This window comes from Hipposideros armiger, unplaced genomic scaffold (assembly GCF_001890085.2).
Source record: "Hipposideros armiger isolate ML-2016 unplaced genomic scaffold, ASM189008v1 scaffold_202, whole genome shotgun sequence".
Taxonomy (NCBI): Eukaryota; Metazoa; Chordata; class Mammalia; order Chiroptera; family Hipposideridae; genus Hipposideros; species Hipposideros armiger.
In genome coordinates, this window is record NW_017731552.1 from 717,203 (window position 1) to 731,089 (window position 13,887).

General features: G+C 54.9%; 3 protein-coding genes across 6 annotated transcripts; 1 reads left to right on the forward strand and 2 right to left on the reverse strand.

The window, feature by feature from the left end:
* Nucleotides 1-51: 51 nt before the first annotated feature.
* Nucleotides 52-6,787, reverse strand: APBA3 (amyloid beta precursor protein binding family A member 3). Of its 4 annotated transcripts, none has more exons than XM_019653456.1 (11): nt 6,682-6,787; nt 5,404-6,000; nt 5,271-5,310; nt 2,756-2,901; nt 2,559-2,645; nt 2,310-2,471; nt 1,722-1,901; nt 1,434-1,646; nt 583-702; nt 352-492; nt 52-267 (listed from the first exon to the last, which is right to left on the reverse strand). In XM_019653456.1, the coding sequence occupies exons 2-11, from the start codon at nt 5,977-5,979 to the stop codon at nt 196-198; spliced, it is 1,737 nt and encodes a 578-aa protein (XP_019509001.1). In that variant the 5' UTR covers nt 5,980-6,000; nt 6,682-6,787; the 3' UTR covers nt 52-195. The 4 variants fall into 4 exon arrangements, with proteins under 4 accessions (XP_019509001.1, XP_019509000.1, XP_019509002.1 ...); XM_019653455.1 differs by having other exon boundaries at nt 6,659-6,785; XM_019653457.1 differs by lacking the exon at nt 1,722-1,901 and having other exon boundaries at nt 6,659-6,785.
* A 364-nt stretch (nt 6,788-7,151) lies between these two features.
* MRPL54 (mitochondrial ribosomal protein L54) lies at nt 7,152-9,624 on the forward strand. Its single transcript, XM_019653460.1, has 3 exons — nt 7,152-7,714; nt 8,440-8,605; nt 9,253-9,624. Exons 1-3 carry the CDS (start codon nt 7,597-7,599, stop codon nt 9,383-9,385), a joined length of 417 nt encoding a protein of 138 aa, XP_019509005.1. The 5' UTR covers nt 7,152-7,596; the 3' UTR covers nt 9,386-9,624.
* Nucleotides 9,625-11,345: 1,721 nt separating this feature from the next.
* RAX2 (retina and anterior neural fold homeobox 2) lies at nt 11,346-13,882 on the reverse strand (the record flags this gene model as incomplete). Its single annotated transcript, XM_019653323.1, is given in 4 exon segments — nt 11,346-12,931; nt 12,934-13,138; nt 13,713-13,768; nt 13,771-13,882. Coding segments are annotated over 4 exon segments (504 nt in total), but the record flags the coding sequence as incomplete, so codon positions are not given.
* Between the last annotated feature and the right edge of the window lie 5 nt (nt 13,883-13,887).

The following is a 13,887-nucleotide window of genomic DNA, read 5'->3' on the forward strand; positions in this document are numbered from 1 at the left end:
GGGTCCTGTTTTTCCTCTCTCAACCCTACATACCCTGATCTCAGACCTCACTCATTTGATAAGCTTTTAATTTTTTTACATCAGAAAATAATATAGAGCCAAGAATCATCTGGGGCCCTATCCAGCCAAGGAGGCACCATGGACAGAGTTCCAAGGCTGGTGGGGCTAAGGCACAGCGGTGGGGGTGATGACCAGTCACAGGTACACGGGCTGCTCCTGGCCTGTGAGCAGGCGGTAGGTGGCCGCTGGCATGGTCTTGATGTGGACCTGGGGGAAGGGAGAGGAGGAAGCGGCTCGGGGCAGGCCTGGACTGGTGGGAGGGCACCCCGATCCCACCCACTGCCCGCATACCTCAGTGTGGGCCTCCATGAGAAGCTCAATGACTCGGGCGTGTGGTGTGGCCACCACACTGTGTCCATTGATCTCAATGATGCGGTGCCCCACGCGGATGCCCCCGCGCTCGGCGATGCCCCCACGGAGGAGACTGCAGATCTGGCAGGGGACAGAAGGGGGCCATGCTGCTCAGAGGGCCACACTGGGGGCCGCCCACACCCCACCCGGTGCCTTGAGCTGGAGTCTCACAATGCCATCCTCCACGCAGAAGCCCAGCTGCTCTCGAGCGTGGGGTCGGCGGATGATGGCCGTGGTGACCGGGGGGCAGTGGACGATGCTGAGGGTCACCAACGTCTGCGACTTCACCTCCTGTGAAGGATGGGGGGCATTGGCCGACCTGGGCCTCTGGGGGCTGCTGGACCTCTTGGCAAGCTGCAGCCTCCTCTGGGCCTCAGTTTATCCACCGGTAAAATGGAGATTTGGAGTCAAGGCTCTAGAAGACCTTCTAGATTCTAGAAGAGCCCTTGAGAAGCAGTTAACACAGACAGGAGCTGGGTGGCCTCAGCATTGAAGCAGTGCGGCCTCTCACCTCCCTGACTCCTTGGGCCTGTTTCCTCATGGTCAAAATCAAGTTTCTAGCAGTGTCTACCACGCAGGGTGACAAACACTCAGTGGCATGCTACGTGAACCATGTCAGACCTGCCCTTCTGACCTGGCCAGGTCCTTCATCTCTGGGTGTTCAGTTCCCCATGTGGGCAACAAAGGTCAAGACACAAGAGCACACTTGCTGCCTCACAGAAGACAGGAAAAGCCGCTGGCTCTGCCACTAGCCGCCTACACTCCAATCCCGTTCCCACACCGGTGAGGTCACCCTGGATGGGCAACTTCCCCTCTCCCAGCCTCAGTTTCCCTAAGTGCACAGGAGCCAGTAGGACTTTAAGTTCTAACTGGTCCCTTCTGGGCTGGGCCTCAGAGACCTGTCCAGAAAAGGTACCTCTGTGGCCTTGGGCACCCCTTCCCAGCTACATGGGGAGGTGGGCCTGCCATCGGGGGGCCCTTGGGGCACACCCTCTGGCGTCTGCCACCCCAGGAGAACTCACACGGATGGCAGCCTGGACGGTGGCCAGGGGCAGCCCCACAAGGCTGGTCCCATTGATGGCAGTAAGGCGGTCCCCGATGCTAAGGGCCCCCGAGCGCTCGGCGGGGCCCCTGTGCAGCAGGTTGGCAATGACAGCAGTGGGCAGCAAGGAGCCCCAGCCCGACTCCACCAGGGCCATTCCCAGGCCCTCACCCCTGCGCTTCTCGATGACCACCTGGGAGGGGACACAGGTGGGTATGAGGGCCACTCGGTGGGGGGTTGGTAGGAGGTTGCCCGCCCATTTGCTCACCTCCCTGCAGTTCTCACTGTTGGAGAAGTGGTCGAGGTCCCCGTTGTGGAGGTGGCCAGGGTCCATGGCCCCTTGGTTCTGCTGGGCGCCCACCTGACTGGGGTCAATGCCATTTTCCCGCAGGAACTGGCTGTAGGCCACGGCGAAGGCCTGGCCAATGGCCTGAGCAATGAGCTGGGCCTGTGGTGGATGGGCAGCATCTCTCTGGGGATGTCCTGCCCTCCTCCTTCTGGTCCCCCAAATTCTCTGACAACCTTAGAGCCCAGCCCTCCCACCCCACCTGGGACAAGATTCCCAGGAGACAGCCTGGGCAGCTTTCAGGAAAATAGCTGCTGTCTTGGGGGATATATTGGGAGCAGGAGAGCAGACAAGTCAGGGGCAGGGAAGGTTTTGGGAGTCAGTCGCCAGTCTGAAAGTCTTATGTAAAAACTGGAACATGCGGGACCTACGGGAGGGGTGGGCGACAGCAGCCAGCGCTGAGGACCAATAAAAAGATGCTCGGGTGAGGGTGCGACCAGGTGGCTTTGGAGGAGGGTGGGGGCTGCCTTGAGTCCTCCTCTCCCCCAGGACACCCAGAGACCTACTCACGTTCTTTGAGTGGAAAACATGGCAGATCATCTTGTAGAGCTGGGGGCCGTGGGCCTGGGATGCTGGCTGTCGGGGCAGCCGCCGGCGGGCCATAATCACCAGCACACTGCCGATGTCAGCGATGTAGGAGATGGTCTGCAGGGTGTGGTCCATCATGGCCTCCTGGAGAGGTGCAGATCAGGCTTGGGTGGGCAGCAGGGGCTTCAGTGGAGCTCCGCACACCCCAGAGGCCAGGCCTGGACCCTGTACCTGGGATTCAGCGATCAGAACCTTGACCCTCTTGGTGGAGATGAAGAGGTCCACCTCTGTCATGGGCTGGGTCTCCCCATCGGGGGCCTGTAGGGGGTGGTGTGGGAGGTAGAGGACCCCAAAGACCCACTAGGCTCCAGGGCCTCGGAGGAGCCAGCCTGCAGCCCACCTGCCCGCCCATTGGCCCTTGGCTTCACCTTGACACGATCCATGGCCTCCTGGGCCTGTGCCATGCGCGTGCTGGGGGGCGGGTTCCGCTCAGACACCAGCTGGGTGGAGCCCAGGTATTTGGCCCCAAATATGACACCATCGAGGAGATCTTCATGGTCACAGGGACCCAAAACTGAGGGCAACAATGGAGGCATCAGCCCTCGAGAGCCCTGACCAGACTCGTTGACCCCCATGGGCTTGGCCCAGGGTCTCTGCTGCCAGAACAGACTAGAAGCACAGATAAATCTACCCTCTCATGACAGTACTGTTGAGGCGCACGGGTCCCCACCATGGTCCAGGACCATCCCATCAGCCGGAGCCCAAGCCCAGCAGCTCAGCCCTCGCAAATCTAAGGCTATCAAGTAGTCCTAGAGCCAGCTCTGTCCATAGCTCAAGGACTCCCAGGCAGAGGATCCAGTTTCTAGGGGCTTCTGTGAGTCCAGAACCACAGCTAATCCAAAACAGCACTAGTGCTCACAGATACCTGCACCCTGCATTTCTAGAATTCCATGGTCAGGCTAGATCCAGATGGTTCCACTTCATTTCTAAAATCTGAAACAGCATAGAACTGTATCAACTCCACTCAACGGTTCTGGAATTCCCCATCAATCTAGAGGCAATTAACTCTGCCCATTGTCCTAGAATTCTCCCCTATCACTCCAGGACAGTAGACAACTCTACACCTTGGTCATAGAATTGCCCAGAGAGAAACTGTCCACATGTCTAAAACTCTCAGACTGTATAGAACCCCACATGGCTCTGATTTATGTCTCTAGAACTCCCCGACAAGTTTCAAACCACAAAATTCTGTCAGCAATTCTAGAAACCTACACCACTCCAGAATCAGACTTTTCCACTCCATGATTCTATAACTTCTTAATTATGATAGCATCGGGTAGCTCTTTCTATGGTTCTAGAATCCTGTCAATACTTCGTGACTACAGAGACACCCTGTGATCCTGAGAATTATCCGAACACCCAGAAACGAACAACTCTGCTCATGGTTCTAGAATTCCCCCAAGCCAGCCCAGAACCATATAAAGCTTTGCCCCCATGGCTCTAGAATCCCAAGCAACAAGGACCAGACAGCTGTGCCGGCAGTTCTGGGATGTTCTAACCAATAGTTATTGCTTTTTGGTTTGGAATCACAGGTATAGGTCCCAGTGAATTAAACCACACTCCTATGAACTTAAACCACAGGCAGCTGTGCCTGTTGTCCTTCATGATCTAAGCATTCTGGAACGATAGACAACTCTGCTCAAGGGTTCCAGGACTGTACCGTCCAATATGGCAGCCACCTGCACATGCAAGTATTATGCACTTAAAATGTGGCTGGTCTGGATTAAGGTGTGCTGTAAATACAAAATGCACACTAAATCTTGAGGCTCTAATATGAACAAAAAATAAAATAATTGTAAAATGTTGATTATGTTGAAATATTAAATATATTTGGTTAACTAAAATGTGTTATTAATATTACCGTTTTTTGAAATATGGATAACTAGAAAATTTCAAGTCACATATGGCTCACATTATATTTCTATTGTATGGCACCACTCTAGAACTTTCTGATGACTCTAGAATTGGATATCTCTGCCCAGTTCTGGAATACCTCCTACTGGTCTAGAACCACGGGTAAGTTCTACTCACTCTGTGGTTCTAAAAACTCCCTCCCCAGTCTGAGTAGCCCCAGACAGCTCTGTTCGTCATTCCAGAAGTTCCTTTAATCTAGAAATACAGGCAAAATGCCAAGTTCTAGAACTGCCTAGGTGAGTCACAGCTCCACCTGTGACTCCAGAGCCTTCTTGGAACTATAGGTCCAAGCCAGCTCCTCTTCTCACATAGACTTTGCTCTTTGACATATATAGCCTCAGATAATTTGGGGTGAAATTCTACAGTATTCCAGGTGGCCACTGGTTCTTCCCATGACTTCAGGGCAGAGACTGGCAAACTTTCCTGCAAAGGGCCAAACACTAAATATTTGTTATTTTGTGAGCCAGATGGTCTCTGTTGCAACTCAACCTGGCCATTGTAACACGAAAGCCACCACAGACCATATGTATGGAAATGAATGGGCATGATTGTGTCCCAGTAAAATTTTATTTGTGGACACTGAAATTTGAATTGCATGTTATTTTCATGTGTCAAGAAATATTTTTCTTCTTTTGATTTTTTCCACCCACTTACAAATGCAAAAGCCATCACAGATCACAAGACATACCAGAACAGGTGGTAGGCTGGAGTTGGTCCACAGACGGTAACTTGCCAACCCCTGCTCTACAATGGAGTGCTACAAATACCCAAGCCTATCTTATCAACCTTTACTCATTCTATAACATTTTCAAAACTGTCTCTCTTCTCTCAGGCCGTCTGAAATCAAAACCAACCTCAGCCTCTCTAGAAGCACCTCCGTACCGGCAAACTGTGTCAGATTTCAGGAACCTGATTCAGGCTGTTCTGAAACCCCTAGGTCCCTGGGGCCAGGGTGGGCAGGACACTCACCCTCCTGGAGGGCCGGGTATGAAGCCACAGTCTTGGAGCTCTAGAAGACAGAAAAGGGGCAGGGCTGAGTCCCCCCAGCTTGGCTCCTGGCAGCAGAGGAGGTCTGGGGGGCGGGGGGGGGGGCAGGCACTACCTCAGTACTGGCAGGCTGCTCTTCAGGAACAATCAGAGGGACCATCTCCAGCCAGGGTTCCGTGGAGCTGCTTGAGCTTCTGCTGCCACGTCGCTCAGCAGAGGCTCCCTCTGCCCATTGCTGGGGGCCAGTATCCCTATCTGGGTCCTCAGGGGGCTGCAACATGTGAGGAGCAGGATCTGGAGGCTCCTTGGAACAAGACTGGGAAGGAGGGGACTCCTTGAGATGCAAAAGGCTCAGCAGGTCGTCTCGGCCAGCCTCAGCAGACAAGAGCCCATGGGCATCGGCTAGGTCCTGGGAGGCCAGGCCGTGGCCAGTGGCAATGTGCAGGGGACAGGGGGATCCATCTGAGGACAGGCCTGCCAGATCGCCTGGCAGAGCCTCAAACTGTTGTACAAGGTCCTGAATATCTGGCCTGTCAAGTTCCATTTGACTGAGGCTGCTGGGGCCTCCTGGCACCGGGTCCCACTGGGAGTCAGGGGGGAAGTCCTGCGAGGGCGCAAGCGTGTCCCTGGGCTCCTCCAAGTCCATGGCTGGAGGCCCCAGAGGGGGTCCCGGGGTTGTTAGGAATTCCATGCCCCAGGCTCAGGCCAGTATCTAAAAGAAAATCAAAGATTAGATCGCCAGGCTCTAACTGTTTATACATGACACATAATTTAATCTCCACCATACCCTGCAAGGAAGGGTCGGCTATGATCCCCATTTTACAGTTGAGGAAACTGAGGCACAGAATGGGCAGTTGTAAAGCAGTGGTATCCTGGGCTCCAAACCCGGGGCAGGGCGGGGCGGGGGTCAGGGAGTGGTGTGGTGGTGGCGGTGTGGGAGTCCTCTATACCCAAGGCCTCTTCCCCACCAGGGGACCCTGTTTACCCCAGTCCTTACTTTTCCAAGTCTTCCTCCCCAGCGACGTGGAACCCGGGCTTGAAACACACCCTGACTATACAGGCCCAACAGGTGCAGGTCCCTGAGACCACGGACACAAGATCCCAGCCCAAGACTTTAGACCCAGGACCTCAGACTTAATGCTAGAGACCCAAGACGACAAAAGTTGACCCAAATCTCAAAACCTCCAACACCAAGTTCAAGATGGACCCCAGACACAGACCCGGACCTCAGACCCAGTCTGAAGACACAACTCGAGCCTAAAGGTACGAGTTAAGACCCCAGTCCTTATGCAGACCCCAGACTCAAGACTTCAGACCCGTGACCTCAGGCGCTGGCCCCAGGCCCTGCTCTGCCCTGCCGGGACACTCACTTCCCAAACCGAGGTGGCCTCACCCTGCGCGGTCCCCAGGATCCCACGTCCCGGGTCGATGGGTCTTCCCAGCCACCGCCGACCGCCATTCCTGGCCAGGGCGCCGGCAAATAACTGCGCGCAGCGATTCCGGCCCACTGGGCACGCGCACCCTTGCGGGCCTGCTGGGAAATGTAGTTCCCCCCCAGTCAGCCTCGCCGCGTGGGGGCGCTAGTTGTCGGTCTCTCAGGTTAGAATCCCGGCTTTCCATTTACGCCCGGTGGGAACTCGGCTAGTCCTGTGGGCCTGTTTCCTCAACTGCAAAATGGGGTTAATAATCACTGCCTGCATCCTACGGCTGTGGTCATTATTCCAAGGGATGGTAGATGGGAAGATATGGGACTGGAAAATACTAAAGGAGAATGAAAAGTGGTTTCTTTCAACTACGGGGACACCGGAAGCAGCGCGGGGAGCCTATTTCAAACGGACTTGGACTTACCGGTTTGGCTCACAGTAGGGGGAGAGAGTGGTACGTCTTGGCTTAACGTTTTCTCCCTGAGCCTCGGTTTCCTCAATTATAAACTGGGGGCTAATACCTCGTAATTGTGAGGATTAAACGAGGTCAAGCCAGTTAAGGACTTTCCAATTAGACCGGAATATAAAGTCTAATAAGTGTTAGCTTTTTAATGACTTTTAGATTTTAAGTAGTTGCTCATGGGGTAGAATCAGGTATAAGGCGTTAAAGTAAATAAGTAACCGAAGAAGGGCAATAAGTAAATGAAACATCCTTTGAAAGTCTCCTCATACAGTAACTGGGGTATCTATAAAAGTTTAAAGTCAAGGAATGTATGCCTAAGGCTGGAATACATTTCCCAAGAATCTCTAGGCGCTTCTAACTCCCAAGCACCCTGTGGCCGCTGACGTCTCCGGAAACGTGCACGGACAGGCCGGCGTACGTCATGGCTGCCAGACGACTCTTCGGGGCTACCCGGACCTGGGCTGGCTGGCGGGCTCGGGAGCTCCCGGATCCTGCCGCTCCTGGAAGACTCCTTGTACGGGATTATGCCAAGAGACCGGGTAAACTGAATTAAGAGGAACCAACATGGGGACGGTGGGGATAGTGGGTAGTTAGTAGTGCGCAGGCGCTGTTTGGGGAGGTGGTTCTTAAAATTGACGAACGAGCATGAAGAGGCAGACGGCTGGGTTTTACGCGCAAGCGCAGTTTGAGGGGCCCAGGGCGCGATAGGATTCACTGCGCAGGCTCCAGCCTGAAGCTGAGCAGGAAGTGACGGGGTGTTACTTGGAGCAAACGCGCTTCACTGCGCAAGCGTGGGTTTGTTTTCTTTGGGTAGTGGGTGGGTGGTAGGAAGTTAGGAACTTGGGTCTCAATCCTGTTTCTGCCCTAGTCACTGACCTTTGGCGAGTCATCGCCAGAAATTCGAGGATGCAGTGAAGCCCATCTCAGTATTAACCACGTAAGCAAAAACAAAGCAAGGTTATTTGAATTTTAGTTGGATATAGCCTTGCCTGATTTCCTTGTTGAGAGAAGGCAATTGGCAAATTAATTTTAGGCCTTAAAGAGACACAGCAGCACTTTCTCCCTGAGATAAGTAAGAATCAAAATAGAATTTAAAAGGAATGACTTGGTCATTCTGAGCATCGGTGTTATTTAGAATCATTTTGAGTGCAGCAGACACGGTGCAGCCAAGGCTGGGGGCCACCCAGAGAGACAGGCAGCAGGAAAGAAAGGCTGGCCTCCTGCGGGCAGAGCTGGGCTGAACTGACTCCCCCCTCTATCTCAGTCATTAAAGGTGGCAAAGGCAGCAAAGCCGGTGTGGTCAGCGATGCCCTGAAGGACCCAGAGGTGTGCACAGACCCCATCCGGCTTACCACGCACGCCATGGGTGTCAACATCTACAAGGAGGGCCAGGATGTGGCCCTGAAGCCTGATGCTGAGTACCCCGAGTGGTGAGTGGGCCAGGCTGGACAGCAGGGAGAACCAGTGACGGGGTGAGGAGGAGCCTGGCTGATCGAATCTGAGGTTTCTGGGAGGGCTTCTCTGGGAAGATGATGCATTGGTCAAGACCTGAGTGGGTGGAAGGGGCTTCAGAGGTGGAGGGAACAGCCAGTGCAAAGGCTCTGTGGCAGGACTATACTTGATTTATAAGCGGAACTGCAGGGAGCAAGGTGGAGAATAGGGAGAGACAGCAGGGAGGTTACAGAGCCCAGTCCTGGCAGGGCTTGGGCTCTGCAGGGAGAATTTGGATTTTACTCTTGGCCCCCAGAGCAGTGGGCAGAACATGGAAGCCATTGACATGTAAAGCTGGGGAAAGTTCAGAAAGGTGGAGTGAGAGGCAGCACAGCACAGACAATGGCCAGGAGGCAGAAGCCTTGGCATGTGCCTGCCTCAGATAGGCACCTTTGGGATGGTGGTTCCCCCTTGTTCCACAGCCAGGAACCCAGTTCAGGGAGGGGGAGTGACCACCCTAAGATCACGCAGCCCCATGGACCCAGTCCTGCTACTGCCTCCGCACTGCCTCTTTCCAAGGTACCTGGGGCTGGGGAGTTGGGGGCGGTTTGCTGGGTAGCCCTGATTCCTGCCCATATTCCATCAGGCTGTTCCAGATGAATGTGGGTCCCCCCAAGAAGCTGGAGGAGCTGGACCCTGAAACCCGGGATTACTGGCGGCTGCTGCGGAAACACAACATCTGGCGCCACAACCGGCTGAGCAAGAACCAAAAGTTCTAGGGGTGAAGGGACCAGAGCACACTGACCCACCAAAGGACCTCGGTAGGCACAAAAGGAGGACCCCAGAGGGGTACAACACCTTCCCCATCCTGCCCCACAGAAGAGTTTTTCTTTTCCTAGAGGAAACAGACTTTTCCTTATCTGTGTTCCTGTGTGACCCCCCACAGCAAGGCTGGATCAGGGTCCGGGTCCAAGGGACCAATAAAGACCTCTTGGGGTTGTCATTGGCAGATCCTGGATGCCACTGGGTGTTGTCTGATGTGCCGGCGGGAAGTGGGGCAGGTGGTGGAGAGGTGGTGGGCACCTCCTAAGACACAGTGGTCCCATGGCCCCAACCTCCATTCCTTGTTATCGGCTGGGCTTCTGCAGGCCCAGCTTCACCTCCAGACCTCACTGGGCTTCTCGCACTGATTCCTGGAATTCCTAGCACTGCCCAAAAGGCCCCAACCCCACTCCTCAAAGGGGAGGTTTTTCTATCAAAGCCTCTCTTGGTTGCAAGGGATTCAAACCTGACTCAAGCCTTGTGAAGCAGAACAGAGTTGACGAGCTTCTGGAACTGAAAGGTCCAGGGGTCGGGCTCGCTTCAGGCATAGCTGGATCCAGATGCTTCAGCATTCAGCTGTGTGGCTCCCTCCATCTCTGGGTCCTTTTGACCCCCACGTGGTAGTTCTCTTGGGCAGGGGTGGCTCAGGGCTTCTGGCCAACACCCGTCGCCCCTCGCCCCAGCTCAGCAAATACAGCCAGATGTAAAGGACTTTCCTTTTTTTCCTGCCAAGGTCAAAGGTTATCTTCATTGGCCAATCACTTGATCCCAGGAACATGGGCCTACCAACCGTCCTATCCACCCCAACTAGTGCCTAGGTCTCACTGCCCCCCTCCCCCATCCCCAGGAAATGCATCCTGGAGTATGCACGAGGCACCCTGAACCTAATCCACAGCCCCAGTGAGCATCCCAGCTCTGGGTGGCCCTAACTCCTGCCTTGCTTGGCTGTGAGGGAGGACAGCAGCCCAGGGACAAGGCCAGAACCCACCCGATTGGAGGAGGCTGGGGTGGGGGCACACCAAGCAATGCCTGTAAGGCCCTACCCACTGCTATGGCCCCACTGTCTCCAGTAGGCACCTGTGCGTCTGGATGGGTGCCATCCTCCATGCCCCAGTGTTCACACTGGAGGGGCGGGGCAAAGTTTCCACAGCTAATTCTGCCTGGTCCCAGGAAAATGAGAGCCCTTATCCGCTTAAGACAGCGGTTCTCAATCTGTGGGTCGCGACCCCTTTGGGGGTTGAACGACCCTTTCACAGGGGTTGCCTAAGACCATCGGAAAACAAAAAGATATTTACATTACGATTCATAACAGTAGCAAAATTACAGTTATAGAGTAGCAATGAAAATAATTTTATGGTTGGGGGTCACCACAACATGAGGAACTGTATTAAGGGGTCGCAGCATTAGGAAGGTTGAGAACCGCTGGCTTAAGAGGACTCTGCTGAGGGGATTACCCAGAACATGCTCTCCCTGGTGGCAGCCCTAGGTATGCGGAACATCCCAACCTTCCCATGATATCAGTAAAAACCAAAGTTTTTTTTTTTTTTAAAGATTTTTATTGGGGAATTGGGGGCTGGGAACAGCATTGGGGAATTGGGGGAAGGGGAACAGACAAGTTGCTGTCCTTTTGTTCTTCAGTCTAGTTGTGGAGGACGTTGCTTCACTGGCCCAAGTTGGCACCATCACTGCGCTCTTCCCGGGCGAGGCAGATCAGTCGCCGGCTTCTGGACGGCCGCTCACTGCGGCTGCTGGCCGCTCACGCTGGCTGCTGGCTACACACGGTAGCCCATGGCAACCCACTGCAGCAGGAGCTGCAGCCTATGCCATCACCGGTGATTCACGGCAGCCCCGCTCCAGGTCAAGCTGTTGTTCAGCATCTTAGCTGTAGAGGGCAGTGTCACTGGCCCTCATATGTGGGATCCAAACTGGGGCCCTCTGGCATCCCAAGCCAGCTCTTAACCAACGCACCACTCAGCCAGCCCTAAAAACCAAAGTTGTAATTGCAACAGGCCCTACCTGCCCTGCCCTGTCACCTCCCTGCCCTCACCTTCTCTCTCCCCCTCCCACTGCTCCATGTGACACACAGGCTCTTTGCTGTTCCTCTAACTCACGTGGCTGGGCTGTGCCTCAGGGCCTTTGCACCTATGACTGTTGCCTGGGTCGCTCTTCCCCTGGTGTCCCCGTGGCTCCCTCCTTCACCTCCAGGTCTCTGCTCAGGTCACTGTGAAGCCTCCCCTAACCACCATATTCAACTGCAACACCTGCCTTGCACTCCCAATCGCCCTTCCTGGCTTTATTTTTCTCCCTTGTATTTACCACCAGCTGGTGTTTTATGTTTTATTTATTTTTTATTCATGCATCTTGTGTCTCCCCCTGGAACGATGGCTCCATTAGGGTAGCGATTTTTGTTTTGTTTACTGTTGTGTCCCCATTGCTTATTGGATGGGTGGATGGATGGATGTATTGGGTTGGACAGAACAAATGCTGGCCTTGCCACCAGGGCCCCATCCCAGCCTGACTGGGCTAGGAGACGTGATGGTATCTGGTCAGTGGGGACATAAGCCACACTTTGAAACATGGAAGGAGCAAGGACAGACAGTATTCTCCCATCCCCCATTAGCTCTGACCTGGGTGCCGCTGCTTCCCACGCTAGTAAGGACCCAGTGTGCGCCTGGGGCAATGGAGTCAGGCACGAGTTTGAAAAAGAGCTGCACCTCTTATTGGCTGTGTGGCTTCAGTAAACTGGCTTCCCAACTCTGGGCCTCAGTTACCTCATTGTACAGTGGGGCTGAGGGCTGTTCTTGCCTCATATGCTCGGCTTGGGCCAGGAGCACGCTGTGAAAGGAAGCCCCTGGACAGCAGCTGCTCTGCTGTTATTAGTTATAATATTTCTTGAAGAGGGAGGCCCTGAAAGTCGGGCACCTCTGCTGCTGAAAGATTAGGAGGGATTTAGAGTCATCGACTCGCAGAATTAAGGTGTCGGTAGCTCCTGATTATAGCCTTACCGTCCCAGAGCCTCCAAATCCACCCCCACCCCCCCATTTGACAGAGGGGGCACTGAGGCGCCAAGAAGGGCAGAGACTCCCCCCTCAGGCCACCCAGGGCCCCGCCCCCTGGCATGGGAACCCTGTGGCCACCTCCTTCCCAAGACTGGGCAGCAGTCTCCCTGAAAGGAAGGATGAGGTGGGTTGGGACCCAGCATGGGTGGCCATGGATGGGGAGGAGAGGGATGGCAAGGGTCTCAAGTCTTGCTCTTCAGTGATAGCTTGACCTGATGGTTGGGCTACTCTGTAACCTTGCCTAGGTCTGTCACCTAGCACGTCCCAGGCCCTTGGGACAGGTTGAAGAGGGAGAGCTGAGCGGGCACCAGGTTCAAGCCGTTGGCCAGGTCCTGTCCAGAGTTTGTGTGTGCTCCTTGGCCAACAGCCAAAAGGATGTCTCCTCCAGGGTGAAGCCATCCACGAAGGCCGTTCCAAAGACATGGGGCCCAAAGGATGCCTGCAGCCCGGGCCGGGGCCCAGGAAGTGAGGGAGGGCTGGCAATGCGGGGGGCTCGGGGCCCACCTAGGGATCCAGGGGCAGTGGCGTGGCTGGAGGGTGGGCAAACGGCAGGGCTGGGGTCTCAGGGAGCCTCGGGGCTGCCATGGCCCCCGAGCCCGACTCCAGACGCTCCTGGCGCTGCCACTTGGCCCGGTGGTTCTGGAACCACACCTGGATGTAGAGAGAGGGTGCTCCAGCCCAGGACTGGTGGGGAAGACAACCCGCTCCTCCCCAAACCACAGCGTCCCACTCTGAACTTCTCAGCCTGCTGCAGTACCAACAGGTTTTGTTATTCTGTCTCAAGGCTGTACTTGTGGTCCCCATCACATCGCCCCTAAATCTTTTCTGAATCTAATCCCTCCTCACCATACTCTTTGCCCAGGTCCTCAGGCTCCTCAGCCTCCTCCCTCGTCTCTTCTGGCCCTTGATCATGAAGTCCAAGTGGCTCAGCTCAGCATTCGAAAACCTTCAGAGATCTTTCTCAGCTCCATTTTCTGCCTCCCCTTCCACCGAGCTCAATGGAAATGCCTCTGACTTAATCACTGCACATCCTTGTACAAGCTGTTTGGATGCCTAGAAAAACGCCCTCTCTCTTTTCTAGCTGGCAAACTCCTACTCAGATGTCAGAGCCTCAGTCCCACATCCCCTCCTCCGGGAGGCCTTCCCAGTTTCTTTTCTACCTACGCATTGGGAGGGTCCCTATATGGATACAGCTTCCTCCCTGGGTCCATGGAGGTGCTCTTACCTGCATGCACACCTCTGGCAAGTGCACCTTGGCTGCCAGCTCCTCATGGCTGTAAATGGGTAGTGGGAGGCCTCAAATGCCCGCTCCAGCTGGTGCAGCTGGTACATGGTGAAGGTGGTGCAGTTCCTCCGGTGCTGCTGCTTGGGGGCCTCCTTGCAGGGTGCTGCCCCCCCCC

Excerpts from the sequence above, each read along its gene's own strand:
- APBA3 (XM_019653456.1), bottom strand. The coding sequence starts at position 5,979 with ATGGAATTCCTAACAACCCCGGGACCCCCTCTGGGGCCTCCAGCCATG. Across the intron at positions 2,902-5,270 it reads ATACCCGGCCCTCCAGGAGG|TTTTGGGTCCCTGTGACCAT; the intron begins GTGAGTGTCCTG and ends TGTTGCCCTCAG. Across the intron at positions 703-1,433 it reads CCGTCCAGGCTGCCATCCGT|GAGGTGAAGTCGCAGACGTT; the intron begins GTGAGTTCTCCT and ends CATCCTTCACAG.
- MRPL54 (XM_019653460.1), top strand. The coding sequence starts at position 7,597 with ATGGCTGCCAGACGACTCTTCGGGGCTACCCGGACCTGGGCTGGCTGG. Across the intron at positions 7,715-8,439 it reads GGATTATGCCAAGAGACCGG|TCATTAAAGGTGGCAAAGGC; the intron begins GTAAACTGAATT and ends CCTCTATCTCAG. Across the intron at positions 8,606-9,252 it reads GATGCTGAGTACCCCGAGTG|GCTGTTCCAGATGAATGTGG; the intron begins GTGAGTGGGCCA and ends ATATTCCATCAG.